The 26,098-nt window shown below is 39.5% G+C and overlaps 2 protein-coding genes across 4 annotated transcripts; one reads left to right on the top strand and one right to left on the bottom strand.

Moving 5' to 3' along the window:
• Window positions 1–887: 887 nt before the first annotated feature.
• RB195_010168 (uncharacterized protein) lies at window positions 888–24,201 on the top strand (the record flags this gene model as incomplete). Of its 3 annotated transcripts, none has more annotated exons than XM_013446778.2 (7): window positions 1,152–1,260; window positions 5,511–5,605; window positions 10,475–10,604; window positions 11,424–11,566; window positions 23,728–23,819; window positions 23,895–23,979; window positions 24,049–24,201. In XM_013446778.2, 7 exons carry the CDS (start codon window positions 1,152–1,154, stop codon window positions 24,199–24,201), a joined length of 807 nt encoding a protein of 268 aa, XP_013302232.2. The 3 variants fall into 3 exon arrangements, with proteins under 3 accessions (XP_064048626.1, XP_013302232.2, XP_064048625.1); XM_064191042.1 differs by lacking the exon at window positions 1,152–1,260 and adding an exon at window positions 4,327–4,345; XM_064191043.1 differs by lacking the exons at window positions 5,511–5,605; window positions 10,475–10,604; window positions 11,424–11,566; ... (1 more) ...; window positions 23,895–23,979; window positions 24,049–24,201 and adding exons at window positions 888–1,049; window positions 1,346–1,479; window positions 1,834–2,145 and having other exon boundaries at window positions 1,140–1,260.
• RB195_010169 (uncharacterized protein) lies at window positions 2,296–3,779 on the bottom strand (the record flags this gene model as incomplete). Its single annotated transcript, XM_013446776.2, has 3 exons — window positions 2,296–2,399; window positions 2,958–3,254; window positions 3,641–3,779. The coding sequence occupies 3 exons, from the start codon at window positions 3,777–3,779 to the stop codon at window positions 2,296–2,298; spliced, it is 540 nt and encodes a 179-aa protein (XP_013302230.1).
• Window positions 24,202–26,098: the final 1,897 nt, after the last annotated feature.

The raw sequence follows: 26,098 nt of genomic DNA, 5'->3' as shown, positions 1-26,098 counted from the left end.
TTGATATGGATAATTCATCAAATATGAAAGTATTATATTCAAGTATGAAAGTCCGGCTAATGCCGAACTTCAGCTTCTTATATAATTAATAACAGACATGGTTAAATGACGTTCAGTGAGCAGTGAAAGTTTGAAGTAGGAGCACTATTTGAGGTTTCTACCACAGATTTAAAACTTCGTTCGTCATTAACAACGCTTCCTTTTCCTCTCTTTATTATTAGAAGTATTAGTAGCAGAAGTATTAGTACTAATATAAGATCTTATATTTTATATGCAGTATTCTTGCCAAAAGTGTCGGTCTCACATCTAAAAAAGCATTTAATCCCTATTCACCGTATGTTCTCTGTTCTTCAACTCATACACACTTAGATCCTCTAAATTTTGATCCTAATTTGTCAGTTGCCGTACTCGTCACCGACAAAAGTACTAAAAGTCTAAAAATTACCAAATTATTAAGAATCATCTTTCTGAGGGGAAATCTTTTAAAGAATTTCCTATCTTTGTTGTATGGTTATACTGACGTAGTCCCAAAAAGGGACTCCATGTCGTATATCTACGCCATGAGCGCTAAAAGGGTTAAACTATAACCACTAGTTAGAAGCTGTGACCTCTCAGCTGGAGAAATCCTCCTAAGACTCGATTTTTTCTTCTGGAAAAATCATTAGGAATAATCCATTCTTCGGCTATTGTAATCCCGAAAATAGTCTGTTTCTGCTCAAAAATCAACTATCTCATTTTTGTAATTTGCCGCCGGCTGCCTGCAGGCAATTTCGAAAGCGATAACCTGATTTTTGGTGTTGTTCGGGTGAATCGTATGATAGCCTTCACAAATGTATTGTAAATGGGAAGAATTTACGCGTAACTACGTGGTCTCTGATCCTCAGTGAATGCTGAGTTGCGCGACGAATTTCGAGCGGAACATCTCACCAGTCGGCGGAGTCGCCGCCGTCGGTCTATTTTTGATGGAATGTGCTGACGTAACACCCGCAAACAGTTCCAAACTAGCCCAAACGCGCATCGATTTTCCTATCTTGTTTTGTGTGGAAAAGGTGCTACATCTTTTTCAAGATTGTTTCTGGAGGCCAGAAGGTAGATCGCAAAGAGTGAAATCTTGAACATTAACGGACTCATTCTTACAGAAAAGCGCCAAAATGAAGCGCTATGATGACGAAAGCGTAGATGACATAGCTGAGGTGCAAAAGGAAAAGCGCAGCCGCAGGACCAAGGAAGCCCGGCTGAGTTTGGATCGAAAAAGGCGAGGTATACGTTGTATGGCTACTGCTTCCTTGTTACGACCTTTCGTTCCTCTTAATGAAATGCATGGACTAGTTTTTCGTTACAAAAGTGTCAAGAGCTCTTTTTTCCCAATGTCGTTATTCAAGTTGTTCAACTCCCATCAAATCGATATTGCCGTTGGTGAAATGGAAATTGGGACCTATGTCCTTGAGCGGTTACATAACAACTGGAATAGCAAAATCTGTGGGTCTTAGGAGTTGTTTTTCATGGCAATTTTCCAACGGAACTAGACAAGAAATTTGGTCTGATTTTTACTTTACCGCTATGGTTTTTTTTCTTGGGGAAAATGCTGTTACAAAGAGCTCCTAGCTAGCTATTGACTCATGCCTACTTAGCAAGATCTTTTGGAATCCCAGAATTATTGGTTATTTTCTCATCGTTGTTATCGTCACATTTGTTTTTGCGCATTAGTGATACAAATACACTTTTCTACAGCTTCGAATTTAACTTCTTTTTGATCCTTCGTTCACATTATCAACACGTTCTTCCTTTCTTTTGTAATCTGTTAATATATGCGTGGTTAGAATTGTTGTTTAGGGACTTGCTTTCGTGGCAGCGAACGGCGGGAACGTTTTGCTACCGCTTGGATGCACACCACTGCAGTTTCTTGCCTATTCACTGGCCTTGCTTTTTCTAATTGCATCATCTGGTTTTGGTAGCGCTGAGCGCATTTTCCTGTGGCAGGCGGCCGTAAGTCATACTAATATGCCCGCTAGCATGCTGTTCCACTCCGGACGACCGTACCGCAAATGTTGTGGTTATGTTAGGAAATCGATCGGACTTGTGATGAGAGATTTGTACATTTATTCCGCGAGCGATAAGTTCAAGAGAGAAATGTACATGCATTGATAAGGAAACGCTCACGAAAATATTGTTCCGGACGATGGCTATCATTTTGGTCGGATGGCGCAAACGTCTGGGGCACCCGCGACTACATACTATGAGATCAGAGTAGACATGTAAGAGGACATAAGAAGAAAGAAGAGTAGCAGTGGAACTTCAACGGGCAGCCCGAAAACCCGAGTTGAACTCATTGACCTTGGTAGTGAGCTTCTTCATCAGGTTGTTCATTTCCAGTTTCTTCTCGCGGGGAGGGGCAGGTTCTGAAAGCATGGATGATCAGAAACGAATTTTGGGCCCAAGAAAAAAACATTATACCAAAGTGAGTCTTCGAAGACCCAAATTATGATTTTTGAAGGTTGAAGAAGTGCTATAACACTGGAGACGGAATTTATTTTGTTGCTTAGGGGAAGCTATGCCTTGTATCAATAAATCGGGAGTGGTTGGGCTTCCCTTGAAAACAGGAGTTCAGGATTTATTAGGATTCAGATTTAAAGAAAAACCCTATCCCCATATCCACAGTATCACGACAGAACACATGCTTCTTGACACCAAAATTTCTTCAGCGTGAATATTTTTTGACATCGATAACGTCACTTCTTTCCTACTTGTGTCTTCCAGTTTGGAATTCATTTGTGACCGAAATCCCTTCACCTCAGCAATTCAAGGGTATTTAACACCTTTGAGCGTTTAGCGTCTTTAGCGAAGTGCTAGAGTGCTTTTTTATGAAAGTCCAATGAGCATTACTTTAGATTCAGTGAAATTTGAAATATTGAACTAGCCGAGATGTGAATATCTGAAGATGTTTTCAAATAACTTACTTTGTATTATGTCAATGACGTCGTCGATGTCTTCTCGGCAACGGATTCTCTCGAAGTATGTGGCCAAGCGAAATGGGCGCAGTAGACGTGGATTATCGCGTTGAGTTTCGGAGAGTAGTTCACAGAACGCTTTCTTCTGGTACGCAAAAGGATGGAAATAGTTAACAGCTTTGCATCTTGGCTTTTCGGCACATTTCTGAAGACATTCGTCATGTTCGTTCACACTCATCGTTGCCATCATCGTTCCGAAATACACGTACTCCGGTATCGCATCAGAGCGGAGCCCTAGTGGACAATCTGAATAGTACAGACTTGATTTCGGATATCAATGGATAATATCAATTATTAACCCATAGTCTTGATCTCTCACAGTGCAGAACTTCTCTTGTTCTTTTGTTCTCTCATTGAAAGCTGTTAGATGATTTAACCATACAATGAAGCGACGACTAAGTAATATTTTTGTTACGCTGCCCTTCTTGAATACTGATGGAATGAGCAACTTTGCCTATAAACCTGGATTACAATCGAACCGTACTGTTGACATCGTTTGCTTCAGTATGATTTTTATCGCTGCGTTGATAAAGAAAGAGACAAAAATAAATAATCTAAAGTTTCTAATTCGTTATCCTTGAGTTAGCAAGAGACAGCCGAAGGATTAAATAATCAAATGAGGAGTTATTTACCTGCTTCATCGTAAGTTACATCATAGAATGCGGGTGTCCTGCTAGGATTAAGATGAGCACGTAAGTCTCCCCACCATTCAGTAGTTGAAGAGACTAGAGGCAGTATAAACACACTATAGCGGAAGGCAACTTGCCACATTTTAGACGAAGCGTTCAGTGCGAAACTGCTGCGTTGGAATCGTCCGTCTCCGCCCCATTTGTCACCCTACTCCGCCCATCTCATCTTGCGAAAACAATCGTTTTGCGAGGAATTAATTGGAAAGGTTTTTGCTTTTCGTATAAGACAGTGTAGGAGGGAAATAGTACTTGTTCTTCTAAATCAGGCTTCACAAAGGAATGATATGATCAATAACGTTCGCATGCATCACATATTTTGCAAAAATTGCTAGGTTTCTACCACATTCGTAATAATACCATATCAGGCTATCTGTCTCTTCATCATAAATTCATCAAATGCAGAAATTAGCTTTTTGTGGGCGCTGAGCGCTGTTTGCACTTTGATTTTTGCATTGCTTCAAAAAGTGGGTGCAGTCAATTTTTTTGTGTACAGGGCGCAGCTTTCTTCTTTAGCTTACGGTCTATATTAGCTGCGAACTCCATCAATCTTTACATCTTAAAACTGGTTCCAAACGTCATGACAAAATCTGACCTACTTGTTGTACTAGTAGTGGAGGTCATGTTTATGGATGTTTACTTACACTACTTGTGAGTTTATTCTTGCCTGCATTGTTAAATGCAGAGAGTCAACTTTGCTTGTGTATCTATCTGTAGTCTTCACGTATCTCTGAGAACTTTACTCAATTGGTGTGGTATACTGGTCCATTCCTACCTTATTGGTTTGCCAGTTGTAACAGAAGAAAACTCCATTATTTGTCTACTCCTCGAGTGTATTCGAGTGGAAATCACGAAATTTAGTATTTTTCTGTCGATGCATACCAGAAATTGACTTCAATTCTCACCGGTGTTCTACTTTCTCTTCACGACGTGAGGTAGCAGGAGTAATTTCTGTCAGACTTTGATGGAACCAGTTCCAGCGATAGTTATTCGATGGATTGTCGATGTAAATAAAATAACTGAGTTGCGATTTTACGAGAGTGAAGTGAAAATGACATTTTCCACATTGTGCGATAAGCAGAGAAATTTCATGCCAAAGACATATGAAGTGGGGAAGTGAAGAGCAACGATAAAAGGTTTCCACGGTGTCTGCATTGTCGACGGGTCAATACCGCTCAAGGCTGAGTAAGCATTTCATCCCGTTGGGGCCGATAAACGCCAGACTTGTGAGAAAAAATAAGAATACTGGGTTGAGCATCGCTTAGCCTCCACATTTCATTGTAGAGTGAGCATACGTATTCGCAATCTTCACTTGCGTTCGAGTTGAAGTTTGACTTGAAGTCGAATGCGTTCGAGTATCATAAAGAAATTCGATTTCAAGCACGATATGTGTCAATTTCAATGTTAAACACTATCCGTTATGGAATTTAATTTTTTGGAGGGCAACACCTTCAAATCTACTCACTCAGTGTTGTTACCAAATTGTAGCACTCACCATTTAGAAGATTACTTATTTCAAGTGATATAACTGAAATGAAGAGGTGTAGACACTTCTTCTTGAGCGCAAGACTTGATTCTTTCAAAATAACTGCAAATGGTGGCTGTCGCGACTTGGTTAAAATTTCTATTTTGTGTTCGAAGTGAAGAAATCGAGGAAGTGCACATATCAGACATGTTTGGTCGTTGTACAAAGACAAAAAAGTGTATACATTTCGTTGCCAGCATTTCATCGATTTTCTCCTTTTCTCGTTTGCATACTGATGTAAAAAAACGCTTGGCAGTGTAACATCACCTTTAATAGGATGCATCATTTCAGATCATGAACGGCTGGAACGCTCTCTGAACGATTGTGTTCGATGTTTGGAAAGTCGAGAACTGGCAAAGCACGCAGTCGTAGCCATTGGTATTCATGTAAGCGCTTTCGTCATTCTCTTCATTTCGTTACGGCCTCCACAACATTCCACGGAACCGACGACATTCCTGTCGCACCTGCAGTGTGCTCGTGGTTTTGGAAATGAACCAGATCTTTGTACATGTACAGAAAATATATGCTCTTAAACCTACATCGAGCACTGCGACCACTTTTTTTTTTGCAAAAATACAAGTTTGTTAGAGGAGAGGTCCGTCTACTATTTTGAAAGAAAATATCAAAATAAAAAGAAAGACACTCCCGCATCACGAGATTTCAGTAGTTCCTTACAGAACAGTTGGTTCTATTTCAATGCAACAGTTCCAAGAAATAGTGGTATCCTTAACGAATGTGTGCATATCGAATTACTTCCAAATTTTCGTTTCCTCATAGGTGTCGTCCCCTTCTTATGTTTTTTTTTTCTCAAAAGAATTGTGTGTTTACAAGAGAACGTGCAAAAAAACTAGACTGTGAGAGGAGTAGCTGATTCATCTTTTTTTTTACAAGATTTGAAACCAATAACACTCGCCTGCATGGACATTGTTCCGATTGGAAGTGCGAAGGAGAAGTAATGTTTCTTGGTGTGTCTAAGTGTTGTTGTAGAGCGTCTCTTGCTATAAGAAAAACGCATTGTTGGAGTTAGGACGAAATCAGTGGGGTTTTTCACGTCTTGTTTTTTCCATTCAGACTTTGAGTAATTTTATGATGTTGGGACAATTGAGGAAATCAACGCAAGAGAGCTAGATCAAGAGCTAGTTTTTAAAAAAAAAGCTAGCTAAAAAAGAAGGAAGGAATCCCTCCAGCTTATTCACGTGTTTTCTTTATCCTAGCTAGATAATTAGTCAGCAGCTCATTCTACAGACGCTTTTGTTTCTCTTGAAATTGTCTTTTTTTACTTTTCTGTCTTTTTAATTATTTGCTTTCTTTGCTTTTAGATTCAAATTCTACAACTGATTCTGAATATCGTTGATTTCTGTTAATTCCCAAACGGTTAAGGAAGGTTTGTTTTCTTATTTTGTAGAAAATCAAGCTTCTCAATTTTATTTCAGTGAATAAAAACCTACTGTTTTTGAACCTAGCACATTAAATCCATTGTTTTCTTTTGAATGCTGCCTTCCCGTTCTTCACCTCCAGGTTAGAAAAGCTTAGTCCTCCGACCTAAATGGAAAGCGATCCATGAAATTGGCACTTGTCATAAAAATTTTGTTAAATAAGTCAATAATTTCTTCGCACAGACAAATAAACAGAAGTCACTAATTTCTACTGTAGAAAGAAGCAATTTCTCTGTCGGTTTGTCTGTCTGTCCGACGCGACTAGTTCAAACCTGGGCAGTTAAACCAATGCGCACTGTGATCACGAACATTGGTGCGTATGTAGAGACAGGAAAATACCGATATAACGGGATGAAAGCGAAAGGAGCTGTACGAAACAAAAAAATGAAGGAGCAATTACCTCAAACGCAATTAACTAATAATAATGTGAATTAATAATAATAATAATGAATTAATAATGTGAATAATATGAATTAAAGAATAACAAATAAAATTAGAGTGTCTGGCGATAATCATTCCACTGGGATGTGCCAACGCGTTTACTTCAATCCAGGATCATTTGAGATATTCCAACGCGTATCTAGCCCATACAACGACCTTCAGGGGTTAGCCGAAGTGTCAAGTCGTGTTTTTGTCCTCGCAAACAAGTCTGCCAATTTGTCGACCACCGAGGGATGAAAATTTTAGTTGGCTTTAGAGCGATACCGAACCATGGACCGACCCTGCAGTCGCGGCTGTACCTGTTACCAACAGCGCTATACACGCAGTAGTTAAACTTCAAATATTAATTAATCCTAAGTGTGGGGAACCAGTGATAGGGTGAGGTCATCAATCCCAATCCCCATTCCCTCGTCCGCGGAACGAAGTGAAAAAGTTCCCGTAGGGACATTGGAGCCTACATACCTCGAACATCTTTATTGTACCGTGAGAGTTTTCCTCTAACAGACATTGATCTTGTTGTTGTTGTGCTTTTGCTGTTTCAATTCTTCTTCCAGTGCATGGAAAAGGACAGAACTTGGCCAGTAGGGGTTTCGAGCGAATACGGTCAACATTACTCAAACCACAAATATCGGTTTTCATTACTTTCTTATGTTTTCGTTTTCAGTTTCATCCAATTGGTTTACTTTTAAGCAATCCAACATTTTCTCATGAACTAATGATCTGATTTAATGTGCGCGTTTTCATAAACGAATCAAGCTGCAGATTCCCGTTAGAAAGATTAGAAACATATTGCACGATGAAGTTTATTTTAAGTTTATAGCTTCTTGAAAAGTTACCGATCCGTTCTTTGAGTGTTTTGCAAGTTGTCCCGCATTGCTTCTTCAGAATAAACCCATTTCAAATGCAAGATGCTAGCAAGCCACCACCCAGCCCTTCGCTCTGGATGTTACATAAGGCTTTGGCGTGCACTGAAAGCTTAGTATGCATGTTTTTGTTGAACTTAGGAGGAAAAGTTTTGGCTGGAAGAACAACACTTATTAGTAGGTACTTATGTGAGCAATTTTATGTGCAGAGAACGATCTCGTGCCATTGCTGTAAACCTTTAGGATTTTCATAAAAGACGCAATACACGAAAATTAGTGCATGTGTTCTTACGGTATGACTTCGTGATCTAAATGCTTCCATTCTTTCTGTTTATTTCCGTGCCTTTGACCATTGTCGAAACACTTCTAGTGTTTTGTGGGTTACAGTTCGCTGTGACAATTGTGTACTCTCTCAAATTGTCTCAAATCTTTCAAGTTGGAAAGCTACAGTTCCGGATTTCGTGCAATCATCTAGCTGTCCGTTCGCATGAATAAAGAGTGGCCGTCCTGTTTCTCCTGTGTTGTTCCCCCCACGTGACGCACATGATACGACAAATCATTTCTGCTACCATACAATCATCCGTCATCCTATGGTCAAACCACGCAATCAGGAACTATACAAAGCGGTCGTGCACATTATTGCAGGCTAGTTTCTGGTTAGTGGCAATGGTACTCCCCTACAATCATGTTTTTCTGCGGCCCTATTCGGTAAGCGAACACAGTGAAGTACTATGTGCCAGTACTTTTCATGAAATACCAAAGAAAAATTAATGACTTTTCAAGATTTCTTGACGAAGTTACAGTCTTGGAAACCCCTCCTGATCAAACTCTTATTGCCTAAAATGTTTCGGGAATGAGACTCATGCTGCGCCTCCTCTGAACTTTTGAATGTAATTTTATTAACTTCTTCGGTCATTACTTCTACCACCGAAAAAGAAAGTTTCTCAGTTGTCTTATCTTGATGAGTAACGATGAGGACAGGTGCAACTAATGAAATGAACAAGTCTTCTGTAGCAAAATTTATAATGCTCGTATTCGCGTCATGCACGTTTTTCTTCTTGTACCAACTGAAACAAAAGTTAATACTGGAGGAATTTTAGGCATTCACATCTGCCGCCTGATTTCAAATATTTAGTGGTGTTGGAATAATGAGTATCTTGTAGGGCAAGTTACGGTTTCTGTTATGTCTGTCCTAGGCATATCCCACGAAAAAGATTGTTGTTTATTTTCCCTTTAATGTTCAGTTGGTCAATTATTATGACCATTTCCATTATGTTTATCTCCGATCCAATCCGGCTTCTTGCCCTTACGAGAGATCCAAGTTTTGCAACTTATAGTAGGCTAGACAAACGTTGGCCCTAAGGTAGCGCTTTACTCCAGAGTGTTTGCTCGAAAAAGAGGATCGAACTGTAAACCTAGGTGCGTTCTAACAATCGCACTGTGCACCATTGTTAAAATAAAGATGTTCACACTGCTTTCCGCATTGTAACGAATGCACGGATTGGATTGTCGTAGTCGTTTCGCCAGACCACCATAGTTTCTGGCTGCTATTTGGTCATGGTGTGATGATTCTCATCCATGCCAATACGGGCGCTGCATGGTTGCTCATCACAATTGTTGCTGCAGCAATCCACGGGTTGTCGCCGCACCCTTCCCCATATATCTCTTTGAATTTCGAAGATGTCTGCGTTCATTGCAGATATTTCCAAACTCAGCAAAAAATGTCACCTTGGATATTTGCTTCTACTCCATTCCTACTTAGGACTAATACGAAGCTCTTTTCTGCCTTTATCATTTTCTATTTCACCACTCTCTACAACTAGCGAAAATATTCGCAGTTGGGATTCACCACGCTTAGTTAGTGTCGAGATGTGAATGGGAGCCAAAGCTGTAGGTCCCAACGTCTTGTGTTCAAGAATATCTGAATAGACGGATCATGAGCAGAAAACAGTCAAATGTTGTGCTTTTCCAACTTGCGGATTCATCGAATATTTAAGATTCATTTGTTTTCAAGTATGTTTAACAAAAACTTTCTAAATGGTGATATGTTCCACTCGTCCTTTCCTTTCCTATTAAAAACTATCTGAGTTACGCTGTCCTACAGAAATAATTATGCCTAGATTCTTACGGAATATCACAGCAAATACAATTAGTCTGCTAGTCTATGAAGAGTAATGACAATAATGTCAGAACCTCTAGTTTTGCTCGATGTTACTATCCCGTGACTGACAGGTCGCAGTGTACCGCTTCACCTTCTGTGTCCTCGTGGGTAGTAATCGTTGTTTTCCATCTTAGATGTTGTGTATCACATGATAATTGTCGCGCAATGCGCCAAAATATATTTGCTTACGTTGCGTAAGTGGGGGCTGCTGTTAATTCGTGTTCTTACCAATTTAAACCCATTACTGCGGAAGTTAAGCACTGAGGAGGATCCGTTAAGCTGTTTACAGATATATACTCTTTACAAGATATAATAACTCGCCTGTGTTTCACAACCGTATTTGGTACATTCTAGACGTACCTCGCTGTGGCAGAGTGGGACGGTTTGGACGAACAGCATTGCCTCATCATACCTACAGAGCATGTTTGTTCTAGTATACAGCTGGACGAGAACGTTTGGGACGAGATGCGATTATGGAGGAAAGGTAAATGACATTCCTCTGGAGCAAAACCTTTCGGAAGTGGAATGGAACTCTCCACATAGAATGTTGCTTAGCATAGCTACTAAAGAGCAAATCATTTATTTGATTCTTTCTGTGAAAAGCAGTAGAGTGGTTTTGTGTAATAGATGCAATTCCACTCAAGACAATGCAGTTCAGTGTAGTCATGCCACATACAGTAGTAAGGCTAACAAATTATACACTTGCCGCAGCGAGTACTGCAACTAACTTGTTTTTACGTTGTCCAGCCAGTAATCTTCACTTTCCTAAATGATTTCCTCTGAACTAATCAGCTCTGATAATACGCAAAGTTTGATTAGTCTCTAGCTTGTGATCTGAAGCAATACACATGTTGCAAATGAACAGTAGGAAAGAATTCTTTTCGAATTTTTCAGTACTTTCGAAAATGTTAAAACGATTTAGTCTTCGTAATCAATCATTATTGCTAGCAATATGATAACATAACAAGAGAATTAGATAAGAATTAGAGTTCATAGATTTTATGGGATGACAACTATTTGCGGCATTCGTATGACTGACATCAGTATTTCCTCTTTAGTTTCATCACTCTTTTGGTTGTTCTCAGAGTGCATGATGAAAAAAGGTGGGGCGCAGCGGAAGAGGAAACTGGCCTTCGGGACAGTAGTGAACGATGTCGAAAGCAAGTTCGAATAACTTAAAGTAAATAGCAAAAATATAGAGTTGAGATAGGGAAGAATAGAGCCTCTAATTAATTTTAAAAAATATCCATGAAAGTCTGGCGAAGGGTCCCGTTGGACATTCGAAGATTCCCCTTGCATTCAGGCCTTACAGCTATGTGGAGAGCCAACGAGCAGGACTGCTTGTTTGTGGAGATGTCTCGAAATGTTGCAGCCAATCCTCACGTCATAATTGAAGCTATTCCCGTGCCTGTTGAAATCGGCAGCGTTGCTCCGATCTACTTCAAGGTGGGGTATTTCACTGAATCGCAGAACTTCGCCTCATTTTTGTTTTCTGTCGCTCTTCAGCATTGTGGAGCTACTATGATGATAAAGAGCTACAGTGAACTAAGTTGCAATGAGTACATGTGGAATTCACATACTAATCGCAACGGACAATCTGGTTCAAGATGTTTGTTTCGTGACCATCTCAAGGTTACTCACCGCATTGGAATGTGTGCGTCGCCACTTCGCTAGACAGCCGAAGCGAGAATGAAAGAAAATCTCGAGAGGGGTCATTGAAAAATACACTTTGTGAAATAAGGTTCAATGCGCTTTCTTGTTCTCTGCTGTTTTCGAAAAACATGGTGTTCGTTCAGTGATTCGAATGTCGCAGTATTGTTGGGATTCTGACATATCGCGGAGCGATTGGTGTGGAGTTTACAACAGAAGCTCTCTTTTGACTAGAGGATTGTAATTTCAATACATACGTTGTCTTATTAAAATTAGAATCGGATTATTCACAAAAAAAGGAAATGTCCCAGGTTCCCTTCTGCAATTTCAAGTTAACTTTTAGTTCATATTCCTATGTCAACCTCATTCTCTTAGGAGTTAATGAACAACTACGTATGAAAATGGAGCCAGAGAAGGTGAAAAGTATGGAAATAAAGAAAGACGTCAGAGCCGTATGAATCCTTGATTGCTACAACAAAACTTCTTTCAACAAGAACAAAAGAAATGTGATAGAAAGGTGTTTAGGATTCCCTCTTCAGAAACGTGGATATTGTGGTTTCACGATGATTATATTCGACACTATCATGCTATACAATAACGCGCTTAATCCGTGTGTGTATGTTTGTGTGTTTGTCTGTGTGTCACGAAACTACTCCATAATGATGCAAAACTCTTCACCGGTGAGGTGCCGAACTATCGTCGTGCACCCGATAGACAAGCACTCTACCTTTTCACCATTGTCTAAAGTTATGTTGTCATCTATGTTGGCTTTGATAAGGGAAGTTAGTTTCTCGCATATGTTAGTGGGGTAAAGAAACTTTTATGTGAATGTACTCCCAAATTTGCAAACTATTATACTGTATAATAACGGCCGTATTGTGTCACGTGTGTGCGTCTGTGTATGCGTCTCAGTCAAGAAATCCCAAAAAGAGAGGGACGCGGATACCATGGCGTCGGTTTGGTGCGCTGGAGCCCCAACGCGGTAAAATTGGGTGAGACGTGTCCTACAGCGTCGAATTCGTGCCCCGGAGCCAGATAGCTCTAAAATGAGGTGGGACGGGTCCCACGAAGTCGGAATGGTGCGCCGGTGCCAGAAAGCTATAGAGTGGGGAGAGACGGGTTTTACTGCGTCGGATTGGTGCGCGGGAGCCCCGAGGCGGTAGAATGGGTTTCTGTGGTTCCTTCGCATATCTATTTCCCAGCATGTCTCATGCTGCTAACATCCTTTCTTCAAAAAGAGGAAACACACGTGCGAACGGCTGCTTGAATACAATGCATAGTAGCCAACAGTTTACGCGATCTGACGTAGAACGTTATTTCTATCACTACGATAGTGATATTCACATCATTTCAGGTTAGCACATCGTTCTTCGCTAATAGTTGAGAACGGAGGAAACCCATACTTCAAAAATAAAATTAGAATAAAATAGAAATAAAAAACAAATAATAGGACTAACGCGTTTAAGGAAAAACCATAAAATCTTTCATCTATGTTTGAATTTTCGGGTAAAAAAATTGAAGAAAGCGTTGAGAGAAAAAAAAAACAATTCTAATTCTACAAAAAAAATGTCGCTACTGTTGTTTGTTTCTACAAATTAATAAATTCTATTATTCCGCTACTGTTATTTCTACTGCTATAAAATTTCTACAGGAAAACCTTTGTCCAAATCTACTCAAAGCGGAGCGAGCGAAATATTAAGCGAACAGGCACAGGCGAATCTGCCGGGAGGGGGGTGTTGAATGTCGATATCACTACGCCATAAGGAAATTTACACGACTGGTATGAATTCCTGTCTTTTCTGAATCTTTGCCCCCAATATTTTCCAATCCGTTTACTTTCGAGTAATCCGGTTGCTTCCTCGGACAGACCGACGATCAGCTGTCGCATGCGCGCTGAAGAAAAAAGTCTGGTATCGAACTAGTAGGATAAAGAACATGCAATAGTATGAAGTTCTCAGTTAGGACGCCAGAACCATAGCTTTTGCGTGTGGTCCAAACAGATAACGCTATATTTTTCACAACTTTTGCGCAGACGTACAAGGTGTTTCGTGTTCCAAGACTAAGGCGAAGCTTAGCTCTTTATTCTCGTAGTGTTTCTGGCACACAAACCAAGATAACCTACACCGTCTCCTTTTGTGCGGTGAGCTTTGGTGGGTTCTCTTTTCTTTTATTGTTGACATAGTATTTTACAGGAGATGGTTTTTACTCAGTCAAACTATTTCATGAGACTGCGAACAACAGTTTAATGCTTTTTATGACATAATAGATGGCTGGAATGTAAATCCATGCGTGCATCACATTGTCCGAAATAATTTAGTAGCCACTGAGGTACACTGTTTTGGCAAACGCTTTGAAGGAGGTCGGGTACACTGAAATGTTCTCCATCTCGGTGTTAAGTGTTCATCGGATTCGAACCGCACCTCCGTCTCCAGAAACTGTTTAGGAGAAAAAGAGAAAGGTGGTGAATTCGAGTCAAAAATCTTCACAAAAAGTTTGATGGATATTCAACAGTCCTGTCAATTGTAAATGCATTTGCCTTCTTTCGCCCACATACCGTACATCCGTTAACGTTGTATCTGTGAAACCTGTTCCTAAAATTCGTGGATTTTACAAGTTTAATGCCCATCATCAATCTCATTAAAATGTGTTTTTCTGGAAAACTTTCTCTGCTCTTCGATCGGGCAGCATTAACAATTTTCCGCAAAAACTCAGCGATGCCCTGCATCAATCCTCATCTTTTCGCTCATTATTACGTTATTATCTCTCTCGACATTTTCATGAAATGCATGTGAGGAATGCAGATTTACGTGACCGCACAACACTATACCGCTGAAACCGCTAAACTTGAAAACTGCTTTGATTGTACACTTGCAAGTCCTTCATAATGTATGTGTGTTTGACATGAAGGGTTTCCAAGGCGCATTTACCTTTATTACTTGTTCTCATATGATAATTACTTACCATCATATCAATGCAGGCAAGTGTCTGCTTACTGTGGAAATAGAAGAAAAACACTGTTGACCCTAAATTTTTGATAAGAGAAGTATACCAGTAGAGGAACTATGATCTGTTTCTGTGAAGGAAACGTAAATATTTTCTGAATATGCGTCACAAGCAGTTGCTATTTTGAGCTTTTTCCAGCGAGGTTTCTGCACATTTTCAATACCTGGCAACTTTTGAACGTTTGAGAAAATTGGAGAGTTTTCATGTGAACATACACCTGTGAGAAGAAGGGAATTCTTTAGGACACCGTTGTTCTCATTTCAAGCTAAATATCCGCTCAATTATGTGGCATGTACTGATAAAACATTGCCTTTTCCTTCCAAACATCTTGAGGTATCGATGTCAGCTGAAAGTCGAATGGTCACTGTTTTACTTAACCTCTTCATCCGATATACAAGAGCACTTGCAATGCATAGAAGTTTGGAACGTAGAAATGGTCGGATGAACGAAAGGCTGAATGTAGTAAGTGCATGAGGCGGGAACTACAGTAATAACTGTTCCCCTTTAAGGTTGAGTCAGCAGCGCAAATCAGGAAACAATCTCATCCAGAGTCTATTCTTTTAAAATTCAAAAACAGTTGCGTAAGCTCCACATCAATTTATCCAAGAATAACTCAAGAGGGAAGCAGTCTTTTTTCTTTTGATTGAACTTAATTTTGTTCCAGGATGAAGTCGGAAAGTGTTTCACTTTTCTATTTGAAGCTTTATCTTTTTGGACGTAGTGTATCGGATTCTGTTTTTCTTAGAAACTTTGGATGAAAAAGCGCCGTAATGTTCCGGTCCTTCAAGAAGCCGCGGGTGCAAGTTTTCAGTTCGATTTAACGACATTTATAACAAAATGTAATCTTTTTTGGACTTACTTCAATGAATCCCTGAGTTGTAAGAAATAACTCAGGCAAAAAAAAAAACGAATGTTAGCATCCTGCTTGTCATCTAAGGAAAGGTTGGTTAGAAAATCTGAGCTTTCTAGCCCAACTAGCCAAAAAAAACGTGCTGAGAACTAAACAGCAGCCAAACAGAAGGATAAATGTAGTCATAAAACCATTGCTCAAGGAATTCTGAACAACAACGAATAAGACTTTCGATTCACATTGCAGTAATATGTTGTCTCTTCAAACAGAGTACAAATCCAACTTTAAGTAAGGATACTAGTGTCTCCCTAGTTATTGGTTGTATACAACACTCCATTTAAAGTCTACATGCAATTTGATCTTTTTTTGTTTTTTCATAAGATGTACCACCCATTCTTCTGCAAACATCGTCATTGTCATGGGACTTTTAATTTCACTGTACATATATATATATATATATATATATATATATATATATATATATATATATATATATATATATATATATATATATATATAATATATATATGTAAAGTTAAAGTTTAAAGTTTCTGGCGTTAATCAATCCGCTTGGGATGCGCCCCCACGTTCACTTCAATTCAGAATCGTTTGAGATTTACGAACGTGTATCTGGCCTATACAATGACTTGCGGTGGCTAGCCGATGTGTCAAGTCAGTGTTTTTATCCTCCCAGACAAGTCTGGTACCAATTTATCGACCCCGGAAGGATGAAAGGCTTGGTGAGCACTAGGGCGGATTCGAACCTCCGATCGATCGTGCAGGAAGCGGAACCTCTAACCGCTACACCACACCCGCCCCTATATATATATATATATATATATATATATATATATATATATATATATATATATATATATATATATATATATATACCAGTCTGAATGTCCGGCTAAAGCCGAACTTCAGACTTTCGGTGGTTTTAGCTTCGCTCCCCTTCACTGATCAATGAAAGTTAATAGTAGTAGTGTTTTCTGTAAAATTAGATTTTTTAAACAACGCTTTCCTTCTCTTCTTTATATTAAAAATTAAGGCAAAAGATTATGGAGCTTTTCTTCTAAACGCGTCAATTCTGCATTTGGAGAATATTCAACCATCAGCGACAAACACTCCTTCGATGCCAGATTAATGTATATATTATTTGAAAGCATTACTCGAAGTATGGGTATTCCTCCTGATTTCCCTCAATAGTTATCACAGAATGATGTTTTAACATAAAATGACGTGAAAGACATCTTAATACTGATAAAGATAACGTTCCACGTCAGATCACATAAAAATCCTGCTACTATTTAAGCAGCCGTTTTCATGCGCGTTTTCACTTCCTGAGAACGGCATGCTACCAATTTGAGACGAACGAAGAAAGAAATAGATGCGCGGAGGAGTCATGAAGGTGAAAAGCAACGCGCGCAATGACCACGGCTATGAAACGGCTTTAACCATTTATCTTTTGCGACATGCACGCGAAGTTATTGCGCACCATTTCGATTCCGCGGGACCCGTCTCACCCCACGTTATACCTATCTGGCGCCGGCGCACCAATCCGACGCCGTGGGACCCGTCGCAGCCCATTTTCTAGCTCTCCGGCGCCAGATAACTAGAAAATGGGGTGCGACGGGTCCCACGGCGTCGGATTGGTGCGCCGCAGATAGGTATAACGTGGGGTGAGACGGGTCCCGTGGATGCATGTCGCAAAAGATAAATGGTTAAAGCCGTTTCATAGCCGTGGTCATTGCGCGCGTTGCTTTTCACCTTCATGACTCCTCCGCGCATCTATTTCTTTCTTCGTTCGTCTCAAATTGGTAGCATGCCGTTCTCAGGAAGTGAAAACGCGCATGAAAACGGCTGCTTAAATAGTAGCAGGATTTTTATGTGATCTGACGTGGAACGTTATCTTTATCAGTATTAAGATGTCTTTCACGTCATTTTATGTTAAAACATCATTCTGTGATAACTATTGAGGGAAATCAGGAGGAATACCCATACTTCGAGTAATGCTTTCAAATAGTATATACATTAATCTGGCATCGAAGGAGTGTTTGTCGCTGATGGTTGAATATTCTCCAAATGCAGAATTGACGCGTTTAGAAGAAAAGCTCCGTAATCTTTTGCCTTAATTTTTAATATAAAGAAGAGAAGGAAAGCGTTGTTTAAAAAAATCTAATTTTACAGAAAACACTACTACTATTAACTTTCATTGATCAGTGAAGGGGAGCGAAGCTAAAACCACCATATATATATATATATATATATATATATATATATATATATATATATATATATCCGCCTCGAGTAGATTTGGACAAAGTTTTGCCTGTAGAAATTTTGGGAACGGGTACTTACCAAACGCTATCCATAGAAATAGTTCAGTACCACTACATCCTAACGCAATTTGGCCACTACTTCATCTTAGTGATCTTGATTTTATTTCCTGAGTTATGTACAAAAATGCTCCTCCGTTCTGTTTTCCTCCCAATTCTTTACCTTCCATTGCAAGCAGGGAAACGTACGTAAGTGAATCATCTCGCAACTTCCTCAAAATTAGTTACTCAATCAAATAATAAGCAGATATAGTCGTAAAATCTTCTCTTTGAGATCTGTGCGTTTTCTGGAATCCAGACAACAAAACAATAAATAAACGCATAATTTGTGATTTCTATATGCAACAAATATTAAAACCATTTGTTGTTGTATGAGGGATTTGTGAAGAGTGAGTGTTTCTATCGGAGGACATGTTTCTTCGGTAATGTAACCCTGTCTTCATTTTTGTAAAACTTTGCGGAAACTGTTCCAAGTCAAGCAAAACTCCATTTTCTTTTTGGAAATTTTGATTTTTTCCCCGGAACATGACGAAGTCGACGAATGTTGAACGAATGTTTAGGTTTGGTTGGTTTTTGCTCGTAAAAAAGACACGATAATCGCAATGAAATTTGAGTTCGGTTTTCCGTTACGCTGCTAAGCCGTGACTCTCCGCGCGAAGAATGCATGATTCAGTTCATATCGGTTTGAAACGCCCGATAATAGAATTTGACCCTGTCAGCAGTCGACCATACATCGCAAGTTAACAGTGTTTCGAGAGCAAGTTGTTTGTTCCAGTAATTATTAGGGGCTTTGTGACGAAAAGAGAGAGGCACGTACTGACGACATGTAATTAATTTGAAGATTCACACAATAATGTAGACGCACAACGCTTTAGCTTCTTTTTTTTTATTCTTTGGCCACAGTAAAAGCCCGTTAGATGGATTTCTCAATTAGGGTCAAGCGTGGTGACGGGACACGACCCTCCCGAATACAATACGACCTCTCTCTCCTCCCTCCCCTCCCTTCTTCTTCTCCTTCATATTGGAAATTTCATGTGTCCCAGGAAGTCAAAAATTAGCCGAAGAACAAATTGCAAATGAGAAAATCGGTGGCTGATAGAAGCGAAAAAATACCATTTACTAGAAGGCGCAAATTTGCTGAAAGGTTGAAATACTGGTATTGAAATATTTTAATTTTTATTCTATTCTATTTTTATCCTAAAATCTATGAATTATCTTCAAATTCTGATTAAAGCACATGATACAACCAAAAAGTAGAAGAGTCTTATGCATAGGTCGAATCACAGAAAAATGAAGGAAAAAAGTGAAAAAAAATCAACATTTTGTCCCTGCAATATGACGATGTGATGTCGAAGGTTCGACACCCCACTGATGCAAACTTTTGCAAAGGAGATAGAAACCTGAAACAACTTCTAAAAAATGAAGGATTTAATTTTACGTAGTCTACAGCAGTTTAAAGGTGAATTTAACAAAATTTAATGACCAAAAAAGATCAGATTTTATGCACATTGTTAGGTGTGGGAGATTGCGCATAACTTCGCCATAAGAGGATTAAAAGAAAAAGCTTAGGTTGTTTCTAATAGAAGAAGGTTTGCCCCAAAAAAATTCACGTCGCTGTTTTTTTTACCTCCTAGTCATTTTAGAATTTTGATGGGACGAAATTTGAAATTTCCCGACTTTTTTGGATTCGTTCCATGTAAATTTTGAGAGAACCAGACGGTTTGGGAAGGAAAAATTTCGCACATAGGGGTTTTCCTAAGCCCTATAACCGAATATATGGACGGTTTTTTTTAACGCCGCCTCATTTTTGTAGAATGGAAAAAAAATCGCCCAAATCCCAGTTTTCGCTCACGCGCTGAAAAGTGAGTGATTTTGGATAAAATTCAATGACTCAATGTAAGTTAGTGCTAAGCAAATCATCTTCCAGCATGTTGTAGCAGAGGATTTTCCCAATCAGCTGCTGTATCACTCGACTTCCAGGACCTCGCAGTTTTTCCAGATTTTTGATGGGACAAAAATGCTATTTCTCCCGTCTCTGTCCCATCAAAATCCCAAAAAGACTAGGAGGTGGAAAAAAAAACAGCGACGTGACTGTTTTTTAGGATAAACCTTCTACTCTTAAAAACTACCTAGCCTTTTCCTTTTGGTCCTCTTATGCGAAGTTATTCGCAATCTTCCAGACTTAACAATGTGCACAGAATCTCAGCTTTCTTGATCATTAAATTTTGTTAAACTCACTTTTAAACTGTCGTAGACTACGTAAAACTACATTCTTCATTTTTTAGAAGTTGTTTCAAGTTTCCATCTCTTTTGCAGAAATTTGCTTCAGCGGGGTGTCGAACCTGCGTTGTCTCATTAATACATTGTCAATACATCGGGGATTGTCAGGACGAAATGTTGATGCTTCCATTTTACTGTACTAAGCCTGAAACTAAACATAACATTTTGTAATTTATGTAATTATTATCTAATATTGTTTATTGTAATACTTTGTAATTATTTATTACTACGTAATACTCTGTTTTGGTTGTCATGCTATTCCAGTTCACTACTCCCCACACTCCCTTTACGACCCCCGATGAGAAAATCCTATCACATGCTTGAGCCTGTTCTCAATGCCTTTTCCAACCTTTGGACGATCAGTTCATATATCATAACATTGGTTGAGGTGTCTATTAATGGTCTGTTTTCGCACCTGTTGTCTGCGTATTCGTGATTCCTGCGTAAGCAATAGACTGTGATCTAGGGTAGATAGCCCAGGCATGACTCTGATCTGATCTGGTCGCTATCACTCTTTATTAACATGAATTTATGAAAGAGAGATTATTCGGTGTGCAACTATGGCTAAAGCAAAGCAAATAACTGTCAGTCTCGCTAGTTTGACGCCAATGCATCTCATCGCGTAGCGATAATTACGACCAACGAAACTCTCTTGCGTGATTCTTGTCCGCATAGAAAAGGAATTTGCTTTACATTTTGTCTTTCTATGAATAGCATGACGTTTGTCGCATGCAACGTGTCATTGACTAGGTGTAATATATGTTTCACCATTATATAGACGAAATATAGTTCATATTCTCTGTCCTCTTAAAAATTTCGTTCTGAAAGTCGAAGTGTATCGGCATCCGTTATAACTTGCTTTCGAAATCGTTTTTCAAATATGAGAGATACTGCACCTGCAGTTCAACACTTTCAATTCGAATGTACTGCGGTAGAAAATGGATCTGTAGATAAACAGAAATATGCCCTTCTGCGGTATAGAGTTTGTTCGAATTTTGAAAAATTCAAGAGGAAGGGGCGATCAAAATTGATGACTGCATATCAGAGGGGGATTTGATAACTCTCAAAGAGTTAGGTGCTCCGAGAAATAAAAACTGGCACGAATATCCAAAGATCGATTTTAATCTAACATATTTTAGTAGACAGGACACATTCCCATGAAAATCTGTATTAGAATGTCAACATTCAAAAGAGAGGAGTATTTTTGAAATTGGATGCTGTATATAAAGATGCTTCAAGGCATCATCCCACGAATCTGGAGTGGTACGGATTTCCGGTGGAGTATTCGTATACGGGATCCTAGATTATTGAGAGAAGAGTGATTCCGTCCATTTCTTCCTAATTCCCGTAGAAAACGGCCCAGAAGATACGGCTTCGAACGTTCCGGCGCACTACTTCGTACAACGAGTTCGATTGGAGCGCGCCAGCCTTGTGCACGCGCCGCATCTTCCTGGCCGTTTTTTACGGCAATTAAGAAGAAATGGACGGAATCACCCTCCTCTCCATAATCTACGACCCCGTATAGGCATAACCCACCTGAAACCCTCACCACCCTAGATTTGTGGGGTGAGCCTTTAACAAAACGGTGCTACTGAGATTGCAAGAAGTAAAAATTGTAAATTCTCCGGCGTATCAACTCACTCGGGATGTGCCAACGCGTTTTGCTGAAATTCGTAATCGTTGTGTTTTTGGAGAGCTTGTTGGCCTATACGACTTCGAGAGGGAACCGATTGTTGTTTTGTGTTGTGTTTTGTGTTCTCATCGTAACTGAGCAGACAAGTCTATTACCTATTTCGACCCAGGAAAGAGGAAAGCTTAGTTGGTGCTAAGGCGGTTTCGAACCATCCATAGTGCGGCCACAGCAGACTTCTTACCGACTGCGCTACACACGCCACAAGAAGTGCTGAGTAGTAGAAGATGCAGGAGAAATAACTCCCACATTTGAAAAATAACTTTGGAATCCCACAAGAAGGTAGAAGCTGCGATTTTCCCGTTAGTGGGGTACAAGTTTTTAGTCATCCATCGGTGGAGCATCGATACTTTGGAATGGAGGCTTTTTTTTTTGAGAAGGGTGAAGTCACAGCTATTGTGATTTTCAATCCATACTACGACGTGTTGGAGCATTTTCTGCATTCGAAAATAGAACAGTATGGGGAAGAGGACTAGAGAACTGGTTCCAACAGGATGGAGCAGCCTCCTATACAGCACGTCGTCTGCGCCAAATTTTGCAGTGGATGTTCTCGGGTCGAATGGTCTCCCTAGGCGACGCGGTTGCATTTACACCGCGCTCGCTTGATTCGAGTCTTTGTGTCTTTTCTGTGGGGTACCTCGAGGCTGACGTTTTCAAACATCCTTGTTCTCTGAGTTAACTGAATGAGTCCACTCAAAAAGAAATTAGAGGAATTCGTCCAACATGCTAGTAAGAGTGGTGAAAACCTTTCAGGAACAGCTCCAAACACGTATCACTCGCCAAGTTCACCATTTTATAGTGTTTAAAACTTATACTAGAGCAATTATATCTACTGAGAAATAAAAAGTTTTTAGCAATACCTCGTACCATTTTTTCAGTCCCCCTTCGAAATGTGGGTGTCATTTCTGCCGCAGCCTGTATGATACGATTCAAAGGATTTGCTTAGCTTGAAGCTACGATTATTTTTGGGTCCGGCTTTTCTGCATAAGAGTTGTTATTCAATGGCCACAAAACTACTTGACAAAGTATCTAGTTCTTCCCTTCAAAATTAACAAATATTTTGTTGTCGAGCTACTCAACTCTTTACTTTACTCTTTAAGTCTACTTCGCTTTCCTATCCTTCGTGAAATTAAGGGACGTTTCTGGAAACCAAAAATAGCGCATATATATTTATTGGGTCGACGTTGTCTAATTGTCCGCTGGTGCATCAATTGGCGCCTCCTGAATAACAAAATATTGTGTTTTTTTGAGTGACTTGTGAGTGAAAATATCTTTCTGTGCCCACTATGATATCCTGTGCAGCGTATTATCATATGTCATCCTATCTTTGCAAGTAGCGCTATCGAAACGTATTATGTGAAAGAAGCAGGTAAAAATCAATAACGTCGACCCAATAGATATATATGACGGAAGGTGACTGTACAGTCCAGCGAGGTTGGCATGCTATAAATGGTATATGAAACACATCCGTACGTAACGCATACGGACTTATATGTTATGTATTCGGTTATGGCACAGCATAGTACATTATTGCTTATTGAAACACTGCAACTTTTTAAAAATAGCTCAACAAGGCAGAGTAAAGGGGAAACAAAATCTCAAGAAAGTAATTTCCATTAAATTGTCGGCCAATGAAATCTGAATTATCGCTAGGAACTGCACGTGTTGATAATTCACCAAAAATGTGAGCGAGATAATCTTTTCGAAGATTTGATTTCGACCTTTTTTGGTGTAGCTTTTTAAGCTTCACAGAATATGGCATGTCTTCTTTTTTCTTAAGCGTTGCCGTTTTCAGAAGGCAATCATGGAATGTGAAGAAGAGTACGCGGATAACAAGAAATTAATTGAAATTAAAGATCTGCGACGACAAATTCCAAAGGGCTTCAGGTTGATCTACTTCACCTTTCAGTGCTGTACTAGCGTTTCTATGTACATGTTGTATATGTTTCTATCACACTTTAGCTACTGTGCGGTTGATTTCGGTCTAAGTAGTGGCTATGCTCACGTCATAGAGAACAACGAAACTTTTCCCTCTTCGTTCGCTCACGTGAGTTTGTATCCATGGGGAATATTGTTGGCATCCGTTGTTACATTGTAGTCTAGCCCGGAATTTCAGGAAATTATTGCTGGAATGCTGGATCTGCCAAGCTCCAGGTGGCGAAATCGCAAGCAGCAAGATTTTGCAGCATTGAAGAGCAAATGTGATGCAATGAAAACATCATGGGAACCTTACGACTGGACGAAAAGGATAGACAGAAACAAAAGCTAAAGATGATCTTCTGTTATGATGTTTCTTTTCTCTCAACTTCTCTACCTCTTCTGTTCCCTTCTAAGGTTCATTCTCATAAGAAGGGAATTTCTTGCGATTGTATGAAAAGAAATTTACGAGCAACCTAATCATTTTCCGCTTGTGTTATGTATTCGTATGTATGTCTGGATATTTGGCGTTCTCAACGATACACTAGATTTTCCAGCAGCGGCTTTACACGTGAGCTCACAGAAGATCGAGTCGCACCGCACAGCAAATAAAATCTACAAATTTATCTTTCATGACATGTTCAATGAGGGGTGCTAATTGGGTTTTAGATTACTAATGCACTCACGACTTATTTATTGGAATTTATCAAACACGTTTTATTTTGAAGGACATTTTGAGGACACGTTTTAGATGAAAGTAACCAAGTTGAACATTGTGCTGTGTGATTATGTACGGAGTTGTTCCAACGAGAGTAATTGTGGAGTACTTGTTAATCGTACATGTTCAACCTTTTTCGGTTCACCTATGGAACCTGCTTCTTTAAAATGAGAGTGAAAAGAAACTTCTTGTTCACGTCTTGAAATTGAATAACAGTAAGTAGGCGTCCCGTGAATTGCATTCCTTTGCAACATATCGATTCTCATAGATGATCATGACGTTTTGAAGAATACGATTTTTTGTGGCACTTCCTCACAGATTACTACGCTAGAGGAGCAACTTCACATCGTTTAGCGAACAAGGTTTTAGACGTCGCGAGCTGGTAACCGGTCGCACTACTGTGAATAGAACATTCAAACAGCAAAAGCGTGTCCATGATTTACAATTGCACCGATGAGAGTCTCAAATAGCAATTCTTCCGGTACATCTGCCCATCTTTTGGATTGTGTTCATGTCAGATCTTTTGATTTACCCATAGAGGTTTAACGATGCTATGGAGATCGAGAAGAAAATGTCGTAACTATTGGTTGTGCATAAGGAATTGATAGGTGGCTGTTCAGCATAGTCGAAACAACAGAACCAAAAACTGCGTTTACTTCAGTTTTTTTTTATTTGCCTTGCACCACTTTTAGCTTAATTTAAAACATGAATTCGATGTCATTCTATCTATCTGGCCATTATCTCCTCCTACTCGGCGTAGTTCTGCCGGATTTTGCAAAACATTTTCATATTTGGACTAGATAGGCTTACTGACGTTGCACTGTGTTGGTGCAACATTGACACAATTATATTTGAAACAAATAGACAGTAACGGCACATTCACAAAATAATTAAGCATAAGAATTAGGCTGAAGTGGTTTTAAAAACTTAAGGAAAAGAAATTGCGAAAAAAAATAATCTGTTCTTCAGAGTTTTGAAAGGAGTAAGGGGTTTCTTTCTTTCCAGGACAACCTCCAGTTTTGTCACTAAGGAATACATTCAACGTCCTACGTTCGTTTTTAGTTCTATCATTATATAATTTGTCGAGGCATTTACTGTCAAGAGTAGCTCTTCTCAATTCATTCTCTATACGCACAAATATTCCCTTATTAATGCATGAACTCAACGTAACCAAATTACTTTAATGAACTCAACGTAAGCAAACTACTTTATCTGAAGCTTTCAAAAGCACTTCAGTCTAATTCTTATGACTAACTATTTTGTGGATGTGTTGTTACCCTCTAGTTGTTTCAAATACAACTGTGTAAATGTTGCACAAAACCAGCGCAACGATCGCCTCGCTGTGGGGTGAGACGCCTGGGGGACTCTTCTGAGGCCGCGATAAATATCTGCGTTATATGTGGCCGGGAGGAGGAAGAGAAAGTTTGAACTTCACAAGTCCAAATGAGTTTGACATCATTAGGCAGGTAATTTCCTCGTTAATAAACTTATCTAGTTCAAATATGGAAATGTTTTGCAAAAGCAACGGAAA

Source organism: Necator americanus, chromosome III (assembly GCF_031761385.1).
Source record: "Necator americanus strain Aroian chromosome III, whole genome shotgun sequence".
NCBI classification, from domain to species: domain Eukaryota; kingdom Metazoa; phylum Nematoda; class Chromadorea; order Rhabditida; family Ancylostomatidae; genus Necator; species Necator americanus.
The sequence above is the reverse complement of the archived record's forward strand: the minus strand, read 5'-3'. Positions and strand labels throughout refer to the sequence as shown.